At 46.5% G+C, this 22,570-nt stretch overlaps 2 protein-coding genes across 2 annotated transcripts in view; both read right to left on the bottom strand.

Moving 5' to 3' along the window:
* The window catches only part of LOC137542902 (E3 ubiquitin-protein ligase TRIM11-like), a 50,070-nt gene that overhangs the window by 16,398 nt on the left and 11,102 nt on the right, over positions 1–22,570 (bottom strand). Inside the window, exon 3 of the mRNA XM_068264641.1 lies at positions 16,920–17,014. Coding sequence (XP_068120742.1) covers positions 16,920–16,987 — 68 coding nt within the window. The 5' untranslated portion in view covers positions 16,988–17,014. The remainder of the gene's footprint in view (positions 1–16,919; positions 17,015–22,570) is intronic.
* LOC137547468 (olfactory receptor 52D1-like) lies at positions 16,028–16,894 on the bottom strand (the record flags this gene model as incomplete). Its single annotated transcript, XM_068271065.1, has 1 exon — positions 16,028–16,894. A coding segment is annotated over one exon (867 nt), but the record flags the coding sequence as incomplete, so codon positions are not given.

Below are 22,570 nucleotides of genomic sequence, written 5' to 3'. Positions count from 1 at the left end.
GCTGCTCCAGGAGTCCATGGTGACGTGGACCCTTTCACCAACCGCGTGCTCCAGCCCTCGCTCCACATTGGCCATCACAAAGCGGTGCAGTGCAGGAATGGCCTTGCGGGCGAAGAAGTGTCTGCTGGGGAGCTGCCAGTCTGGGGCTGCGCAAGCAAGCAGCGCCCGCATGTCGCTCCCCTCCTGCACGAGCGTGTACGGCAGGAGTTGGGAGCACATGGCCCGTGCCAGCAAGCCGTTCAGCTGCCGCACGCGACGGCTGCTGGGAGGCAGAGCCCTAACCACCCCCTGGAAGGACTCGCTCAAAAGGCTCTGGCGTGGCCTTTTGCTGACACGGGAATCAGCAGACACAGCGGAGGAGGCCACTGAGGACTGGCTGCCAGAACAGGCCTCAGTGTCGGCGGCAGGAGTTGCAGAGGGGGGAGGAGCAGTGCGTTTCCGCACTCCTGCTGGTGCTGCTGGAGGAGCAGGAGGGCGGGTGGCTGCTGTTGCTGCTGCTGCTGCTGAAGGCTGTGCAGTGATGGGTGTGGTGCCACTGCCAGCACCAGATGCCTTCAGCCTCTGGAACTCCTCATGCTGGTGGAAATGTTTAGCCGCAAGGTGGTTGATGAGCGAGCTGGTGCTGAACTTTAAGGGGTCTGCACCTCTGCTCAACTTCCGCTGACAGTGGTTGCAAGTGGCGTACTTGCTGTACACAGTGGGCATGGTGAAAAAGCGCCAGATTGGTGACAGAAACATCCCCCTACGGCATGGAAGCGCTGCTGCCTGTCTCCCTGTGGTGGTTGGGGGGGGGGCTTGGGTGCGGCTGGTGGTGGTACTGGCTGATGCTGCTGCTGCTGCTGCTGAGCCTGAGACACCAGCAGGCTGTGGGACGCTGCCAATGCTTGCAATGATGCGCCTCCTTGCAAGGCCCACAAGCGCATCCTCCTCCTCCTCCGAGCTGCTGAGGACGACATCCCCTGGAGGTGGTGGCACCCAGTCTCTGTCTGTCACCGGGTCATCACCATCATCCTCCCCCTCCTGAAACATGTCCTGCTGGGATGATGACCCCCCAAACTCCTCTCCTGATGCATGGATGGGCTGCTTGACTGTCGCCACAGTCTTGCTGTCCAATCCCTCATCCCCCAAAGTGCCCATCAGCATCTCCTCCTCAAAATCGCCAACAACAGCAGACAATTGACTCATCATGCCTGGGGTCAAAAGAGTGCTGAATGACAGGTCGGCGACTGACGGTGAACTGGCCTCCTCCCCAGACCCTGCTGGGCGGCTGCTGCGAACAGGGGTGGTGGTGGTGGTGGTGAGGGTGGAGGCCTCGGATGCAGAGCTGATGGCGGGCTGCTCATCCTCCGTCATGAGTTGCACCACAGTGTCTGCATCCTTTTCCTCAATGGGACGTTTCCGACCCGGCTGGAGGAAAATGGGAGCAGGTGCTACACGCTGCTGCTGCTGTGTCTCTGCAGCGTGAGTTGCAGATGCTCCTGCTGGGCGGCGCCCAAGGCGTCCACGGCCAGTGGCTATGGGAGGAATGTTAGCCACTGACGCTGCTGCTGCTGCTGCGGAACTGTGCATGGTGGCGCGCCCGCGGCCGCGGCTTGCCACAATGCTGCTCCCTCTCCTCCTGATTCCCTTGCTGCCCTTCCCCTTGCCCAAACCGCGCTGGCTGCCACTTCCAGACATCTTCAATGTTTTGGGCGTATAGACAAAAGTTTTTTAAAAGGGCGGGTGAAAAGTGGGGTACTTTAATGGAGTGGGTTGGTTGGTGAGGTGACTGAGTGAGTGTCCCCTAGTACAGAAAGTAAGTAGTAACAGTCAGGAAGTACAACTAGCAGTTACAATAATCAGTAGTAATCACAAGTAAATTTAGTGTGTGTACACTCAGACAGTGAGTGCACGCAGGCAGGAGCTAGTAGCCTATGAACACAGTGACTGAGTGTCCTAGACTCCTAGTACAGTAAGAGTCAGTAGTAACACCAGTAAGTAGAACTAACTAATTACAATAATCAATCAGCGATCAGAAGGAAATGGAGTGTGGGTGTGTGTACACTCAGACAGTGAGTGCACGCACGCAGGAGCTAGTAGCCTATGAACACAGTGACTGAGTGTCCTAGACTCCTAGTACAGTAAGAGTAAGTAGTAACACCAGTAAGTAGAACTAACTAATTACAATAATCAATCAGCGATCAGAAGGAAATGGAGTGTGGGTGTGTGTACACTCAGACAGTGAGTGCACGCAGGCAGGAGCTAGTAGCCTATGAACACAGTGACTGAGTGTCCTAGACTCCTAGTACAGTAAGAGTAAGTAATAACAGTAAGTAGAACTAACTAATTACAATAATCAATCAGCGATCAGAAGGAAATGGAGTGTGGGTGTGTGTACACTCAGACAGTGAGTGCACGCAGGCAGGAGCTAGTAGCCTATGAACACAGTGACTGAGTGTCCTAGACTCCTAGTACAGTAAGAGTAAGTAGTAACAGTAAGTAGAACTAACTAATTACAATAATCAATCAGCGATCAGAAGGAAATGGAGTGTGGGTGTGTGTACACTCAGACAGTGAGTGCACGCAGGCAGGAGCTAGTAGCCTATGAACACAGTGACTGAGTGTCCTAGACTCCTAGTACAGTAAGAGTAAGTAGTAACACCAGTAAGTAGAACTAACTAATTACAATAATCAATCAGCGATCAGAAGGAAATGGAGTGTGGGTGTGTGTACACTCAGACAGTGAGTGCACGCACGCAGGAGCTAGTAGCCTATGAACACAGTGACTGAGTGTCCTAGACTCCTAGTACAGTAAGAGTAAGTAGTAACACCAGTAAGTAGAACTAACTAATTACAATAATCAATCAGCGATCAGAAGGAAATGGAGTGTGGGTGTGTGTACACTCAGACAGTGAGTGCACGCAGGCAGGAGCTAGTAGCCTATGAACACAGTGACTGAGTGTCCTAGACTCCTAGTACAGTAAGAGTAAGTAATAACAGTAAGTAGAACTAACTAATTACAATAATCAATCAGCGATCAGAAGGAAATGGAGTGTGGGTGTGTGTACACTCAGACAGTGAGTGCACGCAGGCAGGAGCTAGTAGCCTATGAACACAGTGACTGAGTGTCCTAGACTCCTAGTACAGTAAGAGTAAGTAGTAACAGTAAGTAGAACTAACTAATTACAATAATCAATCAGCGATCAGAAGGAAATGGAGTGTGGGTGTGTGTACACTCAGACAGTGAGTGCACGCAGGCAGGAGCTAGTAGCCTATGAACACAGTGACTGAGTGTCCTAGACTCCTAGTACAGTAAGAGTAAGTAGTAACACCAGTAAGTAGAACTAACTAATTACAATAATCAATCAGCGATCAGAAGGAAATGGAGTGTGGGTGTGTGTACACTCAGACAGTGAGTGCACGCACGCAGGAGCTAGTAGCCTATGAACACAGTGACTGAGTGTCCTAGACTCCTAGTACAGTAAGAGTAAGTAATAACAGTAAGTAGAACTAACTAATTACAATAATCAATCAGCGATCAGAAGGAAATGGAGTGTGGGTGTGTGTACACTCAGACAGTGAGTGCACGCACGCAGGAGCTAGTAGCCTATGAACACAGTGACTGAGTGTCCTAGACTCCTAGTACAGTAAGAGTAAGTAATAACAGTAAGTAGAACTAACTAATTACAATAATCAATCAGCGATCAGAAGGAAATGGAGTGTGGGTGTGTGTACACTCAGACAGTGAGTGCACGCACGCAGGAGCTAGTAGCCTATGAACACAGTGACTGAGTGTCCTAGACTCCTAGTACAGTAAGAGTAAGTAATAACAGTAAGTAGAACTAACTAATTACAATAATCAATCAGCGATCAGAAGGAAATAGAGTGTGTGTTGTGTGTGTACACTCAGACAGTGAGTGCGCACACGCAGGAGCTAGTAGCCTATATGAACAGTGACAGTGAGTGTCCCTACGGGTACAGTAAGAGTAAGTAGTAAGTAAGTACAACTAACAATAATCAATCAGTAATCAGAAGGAAATAGAGTGTGTGTACACACAGACAGTGAGTGAGTGCACACACGCAGGAGCTAGCTAGTAGCCTATAAACAGTGACAGTCAGTGAGTGTCCTACTCCTAGTACAGTATAACTACAATACTATTAGTAAAGGACAGCAGAAATACTGGTATAGATGAGAGAAATAAACAGAGGACAGCTGCCCACAGAGGCAAGGCCCCCCTGAGGCCTAAACCTGTAAGCTTGCAGCAGCTGCCTGCAGTTCTCTAATGTAACACACAAGCTACTAACTAAAATACAATGTCTATCTAACTAACAACAATATAGGTGTATATGGCAGGTGTAGGTGAGCAAAAACGCTAGGTAAATGACCACAATAGAGCACTTGCTAAGCCAAAGCACAAAGGAGCAACTCTCTCTCTGTACAAGTCTCAGGCAAGCATGGAAAAACCTAAAATGGCGGCCGCTATTTATAGGGTAGGGGCTGGCCAGGGTCCCCCTCTGTGATTGGCTGCCGTCAGAGGGCCTGGGAGCCCTCTGATTGGCTCTAAGGACATCAATCTGGGCTATGACGCTATTCGAGCTCGGTACCGAGCTCGAATAGCGCCGGTTTGCTCGAATAGCTCGAATAGTGAATGGGCTATTCGAGTGTACTCGGATAGCCCATTCGAATAGCTCCAGCTATTCGGAGCTCGAATACCGAGCTCGAATAGCTGAAAAAGAGCTCGAATATTCGAGCTACTCGAATATTCGAGCTCTGCTGAGCACCACTAGTTGTGACTACGGACCTCACACCCAAGCCTAGGTTACTGTATCATTCTATGTTATATGTTAGAGTTGTTCCAGGGTGTTGTGAATACGGATCTCACACCCAAGACTAGCATTGTGTACTTTATTACCTTAGCCCACCACTAGTGTGTTGAGAGCTAGGATCTCACATCTAGTAAGGGCAAGCTTGTTCTAATTAGCAGCAGGGCATCCTGCAACCAGGTAAAGGTCCCTCTCCTAGGGAGCCTTACCCTGTAGGGATTCACCCACAGTCTGGGGTGAATTCCCTCCTACCTCTTCTAACCGCCAGCCCCTCTGGTGGTTATCACTCAAAGTGCTACTGTTACATCTACACACTCATCTTAGATGTCCAGAGGTTAGACATAACTGGATTATTGGTGATACTGCAGATCATCCATAATCTGGTGTATATCTGCATTACTGGTGATTCTGCAGATCACTAATAATCAGATTCTCTCTGCGTGTTGACACCCATCGTTACAGAACGGCAGACCCAAACAATATGGATCCACTTGACAGTCGTCTGCTTGCACTCTCCACCTCGGTGGAGAATTGCATCAGCGTGCTGGATAGTCATCAGACCCTGATCAATGCCTTGTCTGGGTCTATACAAGCCCTTCAGACAACTGTTAACACAGTGCGATCCCCTCTTGTTACAGACTTGCGTATGCCTGTGCCCGAGAAGTTTTCTGGTCATAGATCTGACTTCCGAAACTTTAAAAATCGAGTGTTATCTTACTTTGAGTTGAGACCTAATGCGTCAGGTACTGTCGCACAGAGAATTATCTTTATTAAGACATTGTTGACAGGGGATTCCCAGACCTGGGCATATGGCCTTCCACCAAGGGATGGGGCCCTGACCCCTGTGGAGGAGTTTTACAAAGCTATGGCTATCATTTACGATGATCCGGACTTTGCCTCGACCGCTGAGCGGAAGCTCAAGATGTTGCGGCAAGGCAAAGATTCGGTAGAGACTTATGCAGCTGAGTTCAGGAAGTGGGCGGTGTCGGCTAGATGGGGCTCATTTGCGTTACTGGATTGTTTCTTGCCAGGATAATCAGATGCAGTGTCTAATCTGATGCTAGGGTATCCTGAACCCAAGACTATTGATGAGGCTATTTCGCTAGCAATCAGAGTGGACCATCGCCTACGGTACCAGAGACAAAGTAGGGGCAGGAGTAGTGTAAGATACGTTTCCTATGCTTCCTCTCCACCTACGTCACCTCCTCCTGAACCCATGCAGATTGGACGGTCAAAATTGTCCCGAGTCGAGCAGAGTCATAGAAAGGCTGAACAACTCTGCTTGTACTGTACAGAGGAGGGTCATAAAGTACAGAACTGTCCCAAAAAATCGGGAAACGCTGCCGCCTAGGACTGGTCAGAGGTAACACCCTAGGCACGCAGAATTTACCTCTTAAAGACGATCGATTGCTTCTCCCATGTACCATTTCATGGGAGGACCAAACAGTTCCTACTGAGGCCTTCCTGGACTCTGGCTCGGCCGCCAATTTTATTGACTATGATTTTTCTAAAAGATTGGGAATTCCTATTGTTCCATTAAGTCACAAAGTGTTAGTTACTGCCGTAGACGACTCTCCTCTGCAGAGTAAATATCCTCTGTCCCAGACTCCGGAGTTGCGGGTCACTATAGGGGTTTTACATAAAGAGAATTTGCAGTTTTTTGTGTTACGAATGGCAACTTCCACCATCATCCTTGGTCTGCCATGGTTGCGACTCTACGCCCTGCAGATTAATTGGGCCTCTGGTCAGCTAACAAGCTGGTCTACCCGCTGTTATCATCATTGTTTGGCAAAGGTAACCATGGGTAACACCAGAATACAGGTGGAAGGATTGCCAGAACAGTATAAAGATTTTGCTGATGTCTTTTGTCCTAAATCAGCACACAGACTACCCCCTCACCGTCCCTTCGATTGCCCGATTGACTTAAGATCTGGTTGTATGCCTCCTAGGGGTCACCTTTATAACTTGTCCGGGCCAGAAAAGTTGGCAATGCAAGAGTACATCAAAGAAAATTTAGCTAAGGGATTTATCCGCCCCTCCCGGTCACCTGCGGGTGCTGGGTTCTTTTTTGTAAAAAAAAAAGATGGAGGCCTCCGTCCCTGCATTGACTATCGGGGTCTAAATAAGATCACGGTGAAAAATCGTTACCCACTACCTCTGATTGACGATTTTTTCTCCCAGATCACCAATGCTAAAGTTTTTTCTAAATTGGACTTAAGGGGTGCATACAACCTGGTTCGCATCAGGGACGATGATGAGTGGAAGACGGCCTTTAACACACCCGATGGGCACTACGAGTACTTAGTGATGCCCTTCGGGTTGTGCAACGCCCCGGCCGTCTTCCAGGAGCTGATTAACGAGGTTTTTAGACCGATTTTGGGCAAATTTGCAGTAGTATATCTTGATGATATACTGGTCTTTTCAGCCACTCTTGCCGAACATCGGAGACATGTCAAGTATGTGTTGGAAAGACTAAGACAGAATCAGTTGTATGCCAAACTGGAAAAGTGCATTTTTGAGGTGACCTCTGTTGCTTTTTTGGGGTATGTAATATCTACTTCGGGCCTCTCTATGGACCCTGGGAAAGTCTCGGCTGTACTGGAGTGGCCACAGCCTGTAGGTCTGAAGGCCCTCCAGAGATTTCTGGGTTTTGCAAATTACTACAGGAGATTTATTAAAGGGTACTCTACAGTGGTTGCGCCCCTCACCAGTCTTACCAAAAAAGGGGCTGATACTCACCACTGGTCCGAGGAAGCTCTTACGGCCTTTGAGACCCTAAAGAAACTGTTCTGTTCTGCTCCTATCCTGAGACACGTTGATGTCACCTTCCCGTTCATAGTAGAGGTTGATGCCTCTGAGGTGGGGGTGGGGGCTTTGCTGTCTCAGCGTTCCGGTTTGCAGGGTAAACTTCATCCATGCGCCTATTTCTCTCGTAGGTTTTCCCCAGCGGAGAGAAACTACGATATAGGCAACCGAGAACTCCTGGCCATCAAGTTAGCCTTTCAGGAATGGCGACATTGGTTAGAGGGAGCAGAACATGTTATTACAGTTTACACAGATCATAAAAACTTGGAGTACATAGACAATGCTAAGAGACTCAGTCCCCGACAGGCCCGGTGGTCACTGTTCTTTTCCAGATTCAGTTTTATAATTACGTACACTCCTGGCAGTAAAAACGTTCAGGCTGATGCCTTGTCCAGGTGTTTCGAGCCCGAGACGGCCCAGCCCTCGGCACCCATGACTATTCTGCCTCGGAGGGTGATTTTGGCAGCCACAGAAACCTGGAAGGATTTTGCTGCCACCCTGGCCCCATATCAGCAGGATGTCCCAGAAGGAAAGCCTGAGGGAGTGTTGTTTGTGCCCCTGCCTTTTCGTCTACAGCTCTTACAGCTGTTCCACTCCCATAAGAATGCTGGTCATCCAGGAGCCACCAGGACACAGGATCTCCTTGCCAGGTGTGCTTGGTGGCCATCCCTGGCCACAGATTGTAAGGAGTTTGTGAGAGAGTGTGCTGTGTGTGCCAGGAGCAAACCTTCCTGACAGGCTCCGGTGGGAACTTTGCAGCCCTTGCCGGTTCCAAGTGAACCATGGACCCATCTGTCCATGGATTTTGTGGGTGAACTCCCCAGGTCTGAAGTCATGACTGTCATCTGGGTGGTAGTAGACAGATTCAGCAAGATGGCCCATTTTATCCCTCTGAAAGGACTCCCCTCCGCCCAAGAGCTGGCTAACCTCTTCATCCTGCACATTTTCCGGCTGCATGGCATTCCGGAGAATGTGGTGTCAGATAGGGGAGTCCAGTTCGTTTCTAGATTCTGGAGGGCATTCTGTCACCTTATGGGCATGTATTTGGTACACTGGAAAGGTTATGGTGTGGAGGATGGAACTTGGGTACCAGAATGCCGCATACACGCAGAGGAGTTGAGGAAAGAGTTCCATGACTTACATCCTGGGAAGCCTGGTGGGAAGTGTCCGGGGGGGGGGGGTTTCGGGGCGGGGTAGGGTACTGTGAAGGATTGCGGAATGGCCGCCGCGTGCCCTGACGGCGTGGCGGCTACTTCCCCGTCCAGCCCGGCGGGGGGGGTAGGGTACTGTGAAGGATTGCGGAATAGCCGCCGCGTGCCCTGACGGCATGGCGGCTACTTCCACGTCCAGTCCGGCGGTCTACGTGCGGCGACATGTGTCTGATGCTGTTCAGCCTTCCTGTGCACATAGGCTGAGGAATACACGCGCGCGCGCGGAGAGACAGAAGCTTTATGGGAAACAGTAGGGGATCAGCTGACGGCGCGGGTCAGCTGATCCCGGGGCAGATGCAGATTGGCTGGAAGGGACTGGGCGGTGCTGATCAGCGCTGCACTATATAAACACTCGTCCCTCAGTCTCACGTTGTCTGCCGTTGCGAATGCTTCATGTGTTAGCACACAGACCTTAGTCAGATCCTACAGTGTGTTAGAACCAGGAAGGACCTGGGAATTCACACTGAGCTAGATTACTGTCTCTATGTTATGCTTTAGACTAGTTCCAGGGTGTTGTGACTACGGACCTCACACCCAAGCCTAGGATACTGTCTATGCTATGTTATGCTCTAGACTAGTTCCAGGGTGTTGTGACTACGGACCTCACACCCAAGCCTAGGATACTGTCTATGCTATGTTATGCTCTAGACTAGTTCCAGGGTGTTGTGACTACGGACCTCACACCCAAGCCTAGGTTACTGTCTATGCTATGTTATGCTCTAGACTAGTTCCAGGGTGTTGTGACTACGGACCTCACACCCAAGCCTAGGATACTGTATTATTCTATGTTATGTGTTAGACTAGTTCCAGGGTGTTGTGAATACGGATCTCACACCCAAGACTAGCCTTGTGTACTTTATTATCTTAGCCCGCCACTAGGGTGTTGAGAGCTAGGATCTCACATCTAGTAAGGGCAAGCTTGTTCTAATTAGCAGCAGGGCATCCTGCAACCAGGTAAAGGTCCCTCTCCTAGGGAGCCTTACCCTGTAGGGATTCACCCACAGTCTGGGGTGAATTCCCTCCTACCTCTTCTTACCGCCAGTTCCTCTGGTGGTTATCACTCAAAGTGCTACTGTTACATCTACACACTCATATCTCAGGTGTCCAGAGGTTAGACATACCTGGATTATTGGTGATACTGCAGATCATCCATAATCTGGTGTATATCTGCATTACTGGTGATTCTGCAGATCACTAATAATCAGATTCTCTCTGCGTGTTGACACCCATCGTTACACAAAGCTTTAAATTATCAGCCCCGGAAAGAGCTGAAGATCGATTGAGGATCAACAATATTTCTAGATGACTGCTTGTATCAGTTGGGGAAAAAAATCATTTTGGGCCCAGAAAACATGTTTAAATTGAAACTTAAGCCTAGGGAGGCTGGTGCTTCTACCGGCCCCCTGTAGTTGACCTGTGCCCGCGCCTGTACTAAACAAGCCTCTGGACCCCCGCCGCAGCTTAGTTTCGGTTTCGTGGCCGTGTGCTTCATCGATCAAGTTCCCGTGTCTGGGAGTGTCCTGCTCAGGGGCAGTAGAGATTTTCTCGTACTGAGCCTGCGCAGGACGCTCCCGGCCACAGGGGTGCAGTCAATGTGGCGCACGGCCAGGGCCGCGCAGGCACAGTGGCTAGCAACAGAGCCAGTTGCCGAAACTAAGCTGCGGCGGGGGTTTCAAGGCTCATTTAGCACTGGCGCGGGCACAGGATGACTGCAGGGGGCCGGTAGAAGTCCCAGGTAAGTAAAACTGGTTTTCCTCCCCAGGCTTAAAGGACACCTCAAGCAAAAATAAACTAATAAAATAAATGATTGTATCTATTTTCCTTACCTTAAAAATGACTTTTTAAGATATTCAACGGTTTTATTTTGTGTTTAAATCTACTTTTTAAGTTTTAACTGTTTTATTGTTTTTGCTCAATGACACATTCATTGAAGTATGCCAGAGCTAAAATCTATGACCTATGGTCCCTTTTTATCTCTTTCCTGCTCTCAGAAGCCATTTTCTGCTAGGAAAGTGTTTTATAGTTTGAATGTCTTATCAGTGAGGGTCACACTGTAGTCACTTCCTGTCTGAGTCAGGACTGAGTCAGCCACTTACATACCTGATATTTAACTCTTTCAGGCAGAGAAAGAAAAAAAGGAACACAGCCTAGTTATTTATGTGCTTGGCACTGTACATACCCATGTCTATCTCATCATGTCACATGTCAGCTCGGGTATCCTTTAAGAATTGAACATCAGCAAACACATAAAATATGTGCACATTTAGTATAACAGAGAGAAAAGTTATTGGCCCTTATTCTATTCACTTTTTCTTCTAAGTTTTCTCCTAGGACATCATTTTTCATCTTCTGTTTAACATAACTTTTCAGCACTCTGCAACTAAAAAGGTACCAAAAAGAAGCCGAAAAAATACTGTCAGAATTCATCTGAGCATTTTCTTGCTTGCTGGTGGCTTAAAGTAAGCCTGAAGCGAAAATAAAACAAAAAAAAAAAGATACTCACCTAAGGAAAGGGGTCCTATAGAGCCTTCCCGTTCCTCCTACGGTGTCCTCGTTCCAGCGCTGGATCCCCCGTTAGCAGTTTATGACCGATTGATCAGAGACTGCTCACTTCCACCACTGTGGGAGGACTCGGAAATCTTTGGTAGCCAAGTGCTCCTGAAGACAAGCCGATGCATACTGCGCATGCACGCGTGCGCGAGAATGTGTGCCACAGCCTCCCACAGTGGCGGAAGTGAGCAGTCTCCGGCCGATCAGTCGGAGACTGCTTATGGGGATCCAGAACTTGAACGAGGACACTGTAGGAGGAACAGGAAGGCTCTATAGGGCCCAAAACCGCGTACATCAAAAAAGGGCATCGGGAAAAAAGGGCGCGTGGTGTAAACGATAAACAGTATTATCGTTTATAGAAATATTGTGTAGAATTTCGTTTACAAATAGTGTTTTAAGAATTTATAAATCACTAAATAATGTGTATGAGATCGGCAATTCTTAAAACGTTAATCTTCCCTGTTTGTAAAGTGAAACTTATATTTTCGTTTATTAAAAACCCTCCCTGTACCTATCCCTAACCCCTAGACCCCCTGTTGGTGCCTAAACCTAAGACCCCCCTGTTGGTGCCTAAACCTAAGACCCCCCTGTTGGTGCCTAAACCTAAGACCCCCCTGGTGGTGCCTAAACCTAAGACCCCCCAGTTGGTGCCTAAACCTAAGACCCCCCTGGTGGTGCCTAAACCTAAGACCCCCCTGTTGGTGCCTAAACCTAAGACCCCCCTGTTGGTGCCTAAACCTAAGACCCCCCTGTTGGTGCCTAAACCTAAGACCCCCCTGGTGGTGCCTAAACCTAAGACCCCCCAGTTGGTGCCTAAACCTAAGACCCCCCTGGTGGTGCCTAAACCTAAGACCCCCCAGTTGGTGCCTAAACCTAAGACCCCCCTGGTGGTGCCTAAACCTAAGACCCCCTATGGATAATAATGTTTTACAGAGATTAATAAATAGAAAATGTAAATAAAAAAATGTAAATATTTTTTTTGGGTGGATAATAATGTTTTATAAATGTTTTAGAAATAGTGATTTAGTATCTTTATAAACGTTATTCGTCACTGGCTCATTTTGTAAAGTTAAATCATCACAAACATAGTTATAAATCCTTAAAAATCTCCGGGCGCCGTTTGTTAAAACGTTAATAATCTCCGGCGCCTTTTTTTCCCTGTTCGGCGCCCATTAAACGATATTTATAATGGGAGTGAATGGGGCGCCCTTTTTGTCCACTTGTCTCATGCGCCCAAATCTCCTGCTTCCCCCAAAACCTGCGTACGTACAAAAAGGGCGCCCGGACAAAAAGGGCGCGGGGTGTAAACGCTAATTAATAATTAATCATTAATAGCGTTTATAAAAATAGTGTGCTATATTTCGTTTACAAATAATGTTTAACAAAATTATAAATCACTAAATTATGTTTATGAAATCGGCAATTGTGAAAACGTTAATCTTCCCTGTTTCAAAAGTTAAACTTATAATTACGTTCATTTAAGAAACCATAATATATGTTTAATTGTTATAATTGTATATTATTGTGAATAACCTTCATTTATGATTTGTTCTTATAATAAAATCTTAAAATATTCTTTATAACGATGATATAAATATAAATACGTTCGTAATAAGTGTTGTAAAACATTAGTAAGTATTACTAAAATTTTACTAAAACTATACCTAGGCCTACTCTCACACAGAACCCTCCCTGTACCTATCCCTAACCCCTAGACCCCCCTGGTGGTGCCTAAACCTAATACCCCCCTGGTGGTGCCTAAACCTAAGACCCCCCTGGTGATGCCTAAACCTAAGACCCCCCCTGGTGGTGCCTAAACCTAAGACCCCACTGCTGGTGCCTAAACCTAAGACCCCCCTGGTGGTGCCTAAACCTAAGACCCCCCTGGTGGTGCCTAAACCTAAGACCCCCCTGGTGGTGCCTAAACCTAAGACCCCCCTGGTGGTGCCTAAACCTAAGACCCCCCTGGTGGTGCCTAAGCCTAAGACCCCCCTGGTGGTGCCTAAACCTAAGACCACCCTGGTGGTGCCTAAACCTAAGACCCCCCTGGTGGTGCCTAACCCTAACCATCCCCCTTACTGATCGCTTTATTATGTGGATAATAATATTTTACTAATTGTGGCTGCAAAAAATATATTGCAATTTACGTTACGTTCTGATCGCTTTATTTTGTGAATAATAATGTTTTACAAACAGTAAGGGATAAAACTTTAAATAATGTTTTAATTAGTTAAATAAGATAAATATGTTTAGTATTTTTATAAACGTTATTCGGCACGGGTGCATTTTATAAACTTAAATCACCACAAGCACAGTTATAAATCATTAAAAATCTCCGGGCGCCGTTTGTAAACTTTATTTAACTCTGGCGCCCTTTTTTCCTGCTCGGCGCCCATTAAACATTATTTATTATGAGAGTGAATGGCGGCGCCCTTTTTGTCCACTAGCTGCCTGCACCCTTTTTTCCCGCTTCCCCAAAACCTTCCCTCTCCTTAGGTGAGTATTTTTTTTGTTTGGTAAGGTGTGAAAATACCACCCAAAAAAGGGGCCACTTGATTTTTCCTTCTAACTTTTCTCCTGGGTGAAATTTTCACACCTCTTCAATAAAATGCTTTTTAAGCCATCAGCAAGCAGGAACATTTTCTGCATAGTTTTGACAGTATTTTTCACTTAGTTTTTGGTACATTTTCAATTGCAGATTGCTGAGAAGTTATTTTAAGCAGAAGAAGAACAATTATCTCCTAGGAGAAAAAGCGGATTGGATCAGGGCCCAAGATTATCTACTGTTGTGTGTGTGTGGGTTTACTTGATTTGTTTGCAGTTGTTGATCATGTTGGTAGATTTCCCCTCGCTTTCTGATTTCTATCCCTGAAAAAGTTGGCACCAAGGCCAAAAATAAAGTGATTTTTAATAACATTTGTCACCAAGACAGAAATTGGGGACCAGAGTAAAAGGATAAGTCATTTCACACATCAAGGATCAAGGGTGGGCATTCCTTACATTTACCGTATATACTCGCATACAAGCCGACTTTTTGACCCCCAAAAAGGGGGCCAAAAGTTCGGGGGTCGGCTTGTATGGGAGTCTTGGGTGGTCTTGGGTGGTGGTGGTGATCCGCGGCGCCCCCCGCCAGCCCGCTCCCTCCCTCCGCGGCCGCCGCTGCTATTACCTGTTCAGCCGGCGGCCGCTTCCTCTACTCCGGTTGCCTCTCGCTCTGCTCTCCATGTCTCCATCACGCGTATTCGTGTATCACAGCAGCGCGCCCGGCGCTGCTGCTGTGACAAGGCAGGAGAGAGCAGTTCCCCTGGTAACGGCGATGAAGCCGTTACCAGGGGATCCGCTCTCTCCTGCCTCGTCACAGCAGCAGCGCCGGGCGCGCTGCTGGGATACACTACGCGTGATGGAGACATGGAGAGCAGAGCGAGAGGCACCCGGAGTAGAGGAAGCGGCCGCCGGCTGAACAGGTAATAGCAGCGGCGGCCGCGGAGGGGGCGGGGGGGAGGGGGGATCGCTATACTGGCTATACTGAGTACTATGCTAGCTAAACTAGGGCACTTTACTAGCTATACTGAGCACTATACTAGCTATACTGGGCACTATACTAGCTATACTGAGCACTATACTAGCTATACTGAGCGCTATACTAGCTATACTGAGCACTATACTAGCTAAACTGGGGCACTATACTAGCTAAACTGGGGCACTATACTAGCTAAACTGGGGCACTATACTAGCTAAACTGGGGCACTTTACTAGCTATACTGAGCACTATACTAGCTATACTGAGCACTATACTAGCTAAACTGGGGCAATATACTAGCTAAACTGGGGCACTTTACTAGCTATACTGAGCACTATACTAGCTATACTGAGCACTATACTAGCTATACTGAGCACTATACTAACTATACTGAGCACTATACTAGCTAAACTGGGGCGCTATACTAGCTATACTGAGCACTATACTAGCTATACTGAGCACTATACTAGCTAAACTGGGGCACTATACTAGCTAAACTGGGGCACTTTACTAGCTATACTGAGCACTATACTAGCTATACTGAGCACTATACTAGCTAAACTGGGGCACTATACTAGCTAAACTGGGGCACTTTACTAGCTATACTGAGCACTATACTAGCAATACTGAGCACTATACTAGCTATACTGAGCACTATACTAGCTATACTGAGCACTATACTAGCTATACTGAGCACTATACTAGCTAAACTGGGGCACTATACTAATGATACTGGGCACTATACTGGCTATACTGGGCACTATACTAGCGATACTGGGCACTATACTGGCTATACTGAGCACTATACTAGCTATACTGGGCACTATACTAGCTATACTGGGGCACTACCTACCCATACTGGGCACTTTACTAGCTATACTGGGACACACTAGGGAAATAAGGCAGCCAGCATTTCCTACCCCCGGCTTATATGGGGGTCAATCATTTTTCCCTGGTTTTTCAGGTAAAAGTTGGGGGGTCGGCTTATATGCGGGTCGGCTTATATGCGAGTATATACGGTAATGAGATTATGGTTTAATGGAAGTTAGGTAACGTTTCTTCAAAGGGGACATTGAGACAAGAGAGCACAAAAAAGAAAACCTTTTAGGCACACTTTATACACATTTTCCGTGTCAGTTTATGACACCCATGGGTCAGTTTTCCTGGCTGTTAATTTAGGGCAAACAAGCTGAGTCATCCTCACACGTATCTCCTTGGTTTTAAGGCCATAGATGAGTGGGTTCAGAATTGGTGGAACCACAAGGAACTGCAGTGACATAACCGTCCTGACTTCATAAGGCAGGTTGGTTGGAGTGAAGCGATGTAGAAGAATCTCAAAAAGCACATTGATGGCAAAATTGGTAATGGTGACAAGGTGTGGAGTGCAGGTCTGAAGGGCTTTGGTCCTAAAGTCCTTTGATGATTGAATGCACACCTTTAGAATCTTAACGTAGGAGATGAAGATGAGCACTGGCATCAGGCCAACTATGACTGCTGTGATGAACAGCCCAAAAATGTTGTTCACAGTCGTGTCAATGCAGGAGAGCCTTACTACAGACCAGTTGTCACAGTAGATCTTCAATATGGTGTCACCACACAATGGAAGCCTGAGTGTTAGTGTGAAGTGAATAGTGAATAAGGTGATGCCCAACACCCAGGCCCCTACGATCAGCTTGAAGACCATCATCAAGGTCATCAGACTGTTATATCTTAAAGGGTCGCAGATGCACAAGTATCGGTCATAAGCCATCACAGCTAAAATGGTCAACTCACAGCCCATGTATGTGTGAATGCAGAAGACCTGGGTGACACAACCTATGTAGGAAATAGTTGGAACTTTGCTGAGCAGATCAATGAAGAGATTGGGGAAGAATGCACTGCTCCCGTAGAGTCCATTCAAGCACAGTGAAGATATGAATAAGTACATGGGCTCGTGAAGACTCTTGTGTAAGATGATGGTTGAGATGACGGCGCAGTTGGAGAGCACAATGACTAGGAAACCAAGTAGAGTTAGAACACTGTAGACATACCTTATTTCATCCATGTCCCCAAAGTTAAGTGTGAGGAAAGGAGGTTGAGAAAATGATGTGTTCACCATGGTCGCTCTTAGTTTCAATTTGCCTTCCTGGAGATGAAAGGATTGCAAGTATAAGTAGTCTTCTCTTGAATGAATGAACGAATGAACTCTTATGTGTTTAACCACTTTGCAGCCAGACCTTGTTTCCCCCTTATGGACCAGAGCAGTATTGACATATTAGCTATATCCCTATTAAATCAGCAATAACTGTATCCCTACTTATGACACCTAAATGAAATATATATTGTTTTTTTTAAGACTAACTATGCTTTTATTGTATGGCATTTTCCCCCCAAACAATTTTGTTTTCTATGCATTTTAAAGAGAAAAAGAGGGGAAAAATTGAAAACACATCTTATTTCTCAGTTTTACCAATTCCAGTTTAAAAATAAAAAGTGCTTTTGTAGATAAACACAAATTTTGTTTGGCTATTTCTACTGTTTATCACAAAATAATGCTACCGTGTGTGTTTTTCACTATAAACTAAAAAAATAAAAGTATTTTAATGGTAAAAATCAATATTATTGGTTCAGGAAACATATATTCCCTTTCACCAGTTAGTGCTGCAGCATATAGGGCTGGAAGTGTGCACAGGAGCAATGGCCAACCGTGCACAGCTGTGCTGAAGGTACAAGACGTATATCTGCATCTTCGTGACTTAGATAAAGTCACAGATGACGTAGATATACTGTAGTGGTGGAAAATGTGGTTAAATAGGTGGTGTTGGCATAGGTCATGGACCTCCACAGCAATTTCACTCTTACATTTGCAGCTTCCCCACCCAGGATTTTGTCAAGTGTCACATGATCAGAAGTGTCACTTGATCAAGGTCACTAAACCCAAATCGAGGACCTGGCATAGGAGCATTTAACTATTCACAATCCAGGGGTTACCACGGTCAAACCTGTGCTGTCATTGTGGAGCCCTAGTTGGCTACTAATACCACTTATGACCTGACATGGCGCTGCATCTATTTGAAGCTTACCGTTCTATTATTATAGCTTACCGCGATATTCAATAATTTTTATAGATTAGATTAGATGTTAGTGTTTGGCTCAATAACAGCGTCAAATTGAATGAAAATCGATTAAAAAAGAATGCCCTTCTCAACTGAATTTCTTAATGTATCCATCAAAAAAGACTGTTTTTTGTCCTGTCTGAGGGTTTGCAAGAGCTTGATTGGAAAGGGCCCAGGCCAGCACCCGAAAATGATGAAAATTAGGTGGTGCAGATATTGGTGAAGGGCAAATTTAGGGGCAAAGGCAGCGCGTAAATTGGCGAAGATTGTGACGCAGGGGGTAGGATAGGGTTAGGCATTGTTAGAGGGAGAGGAAAAATGAGAATAGGGCAGGTTAGGCCATCGTAAACATGGGTAAAAATGACCGATCTTTTACTTTTCAGAAATAGCTAGAGCCAAATATTAGATTATCGGTAAATTTGCCAATTTTTACTAGTGGCTATCCCCAGTGCCAATATCAGTATTCTTTTTCTATGTATGTGTTTGATGAGGCCCCATACAGCTTAGAGCAGAATATAACCCTGCATTTCAACTTTGCTCTAAAACATTATTTACAGCATATTATATGCAACCAGCATTTTTTTTTTACTAGACCAGCATTGGAAGGGTTACATACAGAGCTTTAAAGTTCCGTGGAGAGAAAAGCTGCAACAGCCAAAGTTTAGATAGATACATTTAAGTAAACACAATGTAACAAGTGAGGAATGTGACTCATTCTCTCTGACTGTGCAGGAGCTGGAGGACAGCCAAAGAGTGTGTAACATTCACCACTTGTTACATTGGGCTTGATTCACAAAAGAGTGCTAACTGTTAGCACGGCCGTTTTCGCGCAAATTTTCGCATTACGCGCGCTCGATATCGATTTCGCGGGAAAATTCGCGTTTGCGAGCGAAAACGCTATAGTTTCGCGCGAAAATTCACGAGCGCGCGCAATGCCAAAATTCGCGCGAAAACGGCCGTGCTAACAGTTAGCACTCTTTTGTGAATCAAGCCCATTGTGTTTACTTAAATGTATCTATCTAAACTTCGGATGCGTCTTCATTTCTCTCCACGGAACTTTAAAGCTCTGTGTGTAACCCTTCCAATGCTGGTCTAGTAAAAAAAAATGCTGGTTGCATATAATATGCTGTAAATAATGTTTTAGAGTAAAGTTGAAATTCAGGATTATAGTCCGCTTTAATATTGTACTGAGCAGTGGAAAGCTAGCTGTGAAGTTGTTTAGTTCTATCAATTATGGTCGGACTCAGTGGTGCTCAAATACCCCTTTTAAAAATTCGAATTTGGTCGAATTCGAATAGTAAATTATTCGAGGTCAGTCGAATATTCGAGTCGAATATTTTTTACTATTCGATTCGACCTCGGACTTCGAGCTCACTATTCGAGTCGGTATTCGAGCTCACTATTCGAGCTGACTATTCGAATTGGCCCAAAATAGCTTCCAACACTTGTTTTGAGGGTGAATGATGCAAGAAACATCTTTTTTTCCAAGTAACAACAGCAAGTGATTATGTGGGGATGTTCCTTTAAAAAAAAATGTGGAAAGAGAAGTTGTGTCCTTAATTTGGTTCAGTAGTGTAGTGTTACTGTATATACTTGTTCTTCTTCTTCTTTATCTTTCTTAATCTTCTTCTAGATCTTCTTCTTCTTCTTCTTCTTCTTCTTCATCATCTTCTTCTTCTTCTTCATCTTCATCTTCTTCATCTTCTTCTTCATCTTCTTCTTCTTCTTCTTCATCTTCTTCTTCTTCTTCATCTTCTTCATCTTCTTCATCTTCATCTTCTTCATCTTCATCTTCTTCATCTTCATCTTCTTCTTCATCTTCTTCATCTTCTTCATCTTCTTCATCTTCTTCTTCTTCTTCTTCATCTTCTTCTTCTTCTTCTTCATCTTCTTCATCTTCTTCTTCTTCTTCTTCATCTTCTTCATCATCTTCTTCTTCTTCTTCATCTTCATCTTCTTCATCTTCTTCTTCATCTTCTTCATCTTCTTCTTCATCTTCTTCTTCTTCATCTTCTTCTTCTTCATCTTCTTCTTCTTCTTCTTCATCTTCTTCATCATCTTCTTCTTCTTCATCTTCATCTTCTTCATCTTCTTCTTCATCTTCTTCTTCTTCATCTTCTTCTTCTTCTTCATCTTCATCTTCTTCATCTTCATCTTCTTCTTCTTCATCTTCTTCTTCATCTTCTTCTTCATCTTCTCCTTCTCCTTCTTTTTCAATATCGTCTTCTTCTTCTTCTTCACGTATTTCTCTTTTCAAATTTTTTTTTAAAGAAATGCAGCTATTTTTGAGCGTAACAAATAGCTGGTGGGCGCACGCATGTTGGAAGCGCCATTGTATGTGCTCCCTGGCAGTGGAAACACAAAGACAGCAGGAGGTAAATTCAGCAGCAGGAGGAGGAGGATGAGTGTGTGGCAGCAGGCAGTCAATGAGGCAGGCAGCTCGCCGTGACATAATAGCCCTGGTACCTAGCGGTGATACCAGGGCTGTAAATAAACACAACAGGAGGTCCCAGACAGCGGTCGTGCAGCCCACATTGTGTCCAATACACAACTGGGACAACACAGTTTTCAACCCGGGCACCTCAGAAAAATTAAACCTTTTTTTTTTTTTATTGGTTTTTTTTGGTTTTGGTTTTACAACCAATATAGCTATTGTTTTGACGTAATAGCTGGTGGCAGAGTGGCAGCAGAAGGTAATTCTGTGTACCCTGGCAGTGGGAAACACAGACAGACAGCAGCAGCAGGAGGAATGGAGGAGCAGTGTGAGCAGCTATTGTTGTGACGTAATAGCTGGTGGCAGAGTGGCAGCAGACGGTAATTCTGTGTACCCTGGCAGTGGGAAACACAGACAGACAGCAGCAGCAGGAGGAATGGAGGAGCAGTGTGAGTGTGGCAGCAGGTAGGCAGCGTGACATAATAGCCCTGGTACCTAGCGGTGATACCAGGGCTGTAAATAAACACAACAGGAGGTCCCAGACAGCGGTCGTGCAGCCCACATTGTGTCCAATACACAACTGGGACAACACAGTTTTCAACCCGGGCACCTCAGAAAAATTAAACCTTTTTTTTTTTTTATTGGTTTTTTTTGGTTTTGGTTTTACAACCAATATAGCTATTGTTTTGACGTAATAGCTGGTGGCAGAGTGGCAGCAGAAGGTAATTCTGTGTACCCTGGCAGTGGGAAACACAGACAGACAGCAGCAGCAGGAGGAATGGAGGAGCAGTGTGAGCAGCTATTGTTGTGACGTAATAGCTGGTGGCAGAGTGGCAGCAGACGGTAATTCTGTGTACCCTGGCAGTGGGAAACACAGACAGACAGCAGCAGCAGGAGGAATGGAGGAGCAGTGTGAGTGTGGCAGCAGGTAGGCAGCGTGACATAATAGCCCTGGTACCTAGCGGTGATACCAGGGCTGTAAATAAACACAACAGGAGGTCCCAGACAGCGGTCGTGCAGCCCACATTGTGTCCAATACACAACTGGGACAACACAGTTTTCAACCCGGGCACCTCAGAAAAATTAAACCTTTTTTTTTTTTTATTGGTTTTTTTTGGTTTTGGTTTTACAACCAATATAGCTATTGTTTTGACGTAATAGCTGGTGGCAGAGTGGCAGCAGAAGGTAATTCTGTGTACCCTGGCAGTGGGAAACACAGACAGACAGCAGCAGCAGGAGGAATGGAGGAGCAGTGTGAGCAGCTATTGTTGTGACGTAATAGCTGGTGGCAGAGTGGCAGCAGACGGTAATTCTGTGTACCCTGGCAGTGGGAAACACAGACAGACAGCAGAAGGGCAGTACACAGCAGCAGCCCACTGTAGGTGTGAAATGTGTGGCTGCAGGCGACGTAATAGTCAAAGTGAACCAGGCTGGCTTAGTGAGCAGGAGCCAGGAGGTGGTAAAGGGTGGTAAGGCACATTAACGATGGTACTAAGTTCCGGCAGCCAGTTCATGTCCCCCTCTCGCCGACAACAGGGGCCAGGAACTCGCCTTCCACCCACGCCTGGTTCATCTTGAGAAACGTCAGTCTGTCCACAGACTTGTGAGACAGACGTGAGCGTTTCTCGGTGACCACGCCACCAGCTGCACTGAAGCAGCGCTCGGACAGCACGCTGGAAGGGGGGCAGGACAGCACTTCCAGGGCGTACTGCGCCAGCTCGCTCCAGATCTCCATGCGCTTGACCCAATACTCCATGGGATCAACAGGGGCATCGCTGTCAAGCCCGCTGTAGGACCCCATGTAGTCAGCCACCATGCGGGTCAGGCGCTGGCTGTGACCGGAGGAGGATGCTGCTGCATGCATCTCCTCTCTAGTCACTGCTGCCGGAGCCTCTACAGTCCTGTAGAGCTCGTGGCTGAGAGACAGCAGGTCTGTGGGGCGCTTGCTGCTGCTGGATGCAGGCACCTGCTGCTGCCTCTGTGCTGGCTGCTGGACAGTGGGGGTGGAAGGCTGGGGGAAGGCTTCCTCCAAGCGCTCAACAAGGGCCTGCTGCAAGCTCCTTATTTGTTGCGCTGGGTCTCCTCCTGCAGGCGGCAGGAACTGGCTCAACTTCCCCTTGAGGCGTGGGTCCAACATCATGCTGATCCAGAT

The sequence above is a fragment of the Hyperolius riggenbachi genome, chromosome 2, assembly GCF_040937935.1.
Source record: "Hyperolius riggenbachi isolate aHypRig1 chromosome 2, aHypRig1.pri, whole genome shotgun sequence".
Taxonomy (NCBI): Eukaryota; Metazoa; Chordata; class Amphibia; order Anura; family Hyperoliidae; genus Hyperolius; species Hyperolius riggenbachi.
Note: the sequence above shows the minus strand (reverse complement) of the source record. Positions and strands in the feature narration are given on the sequence as shown.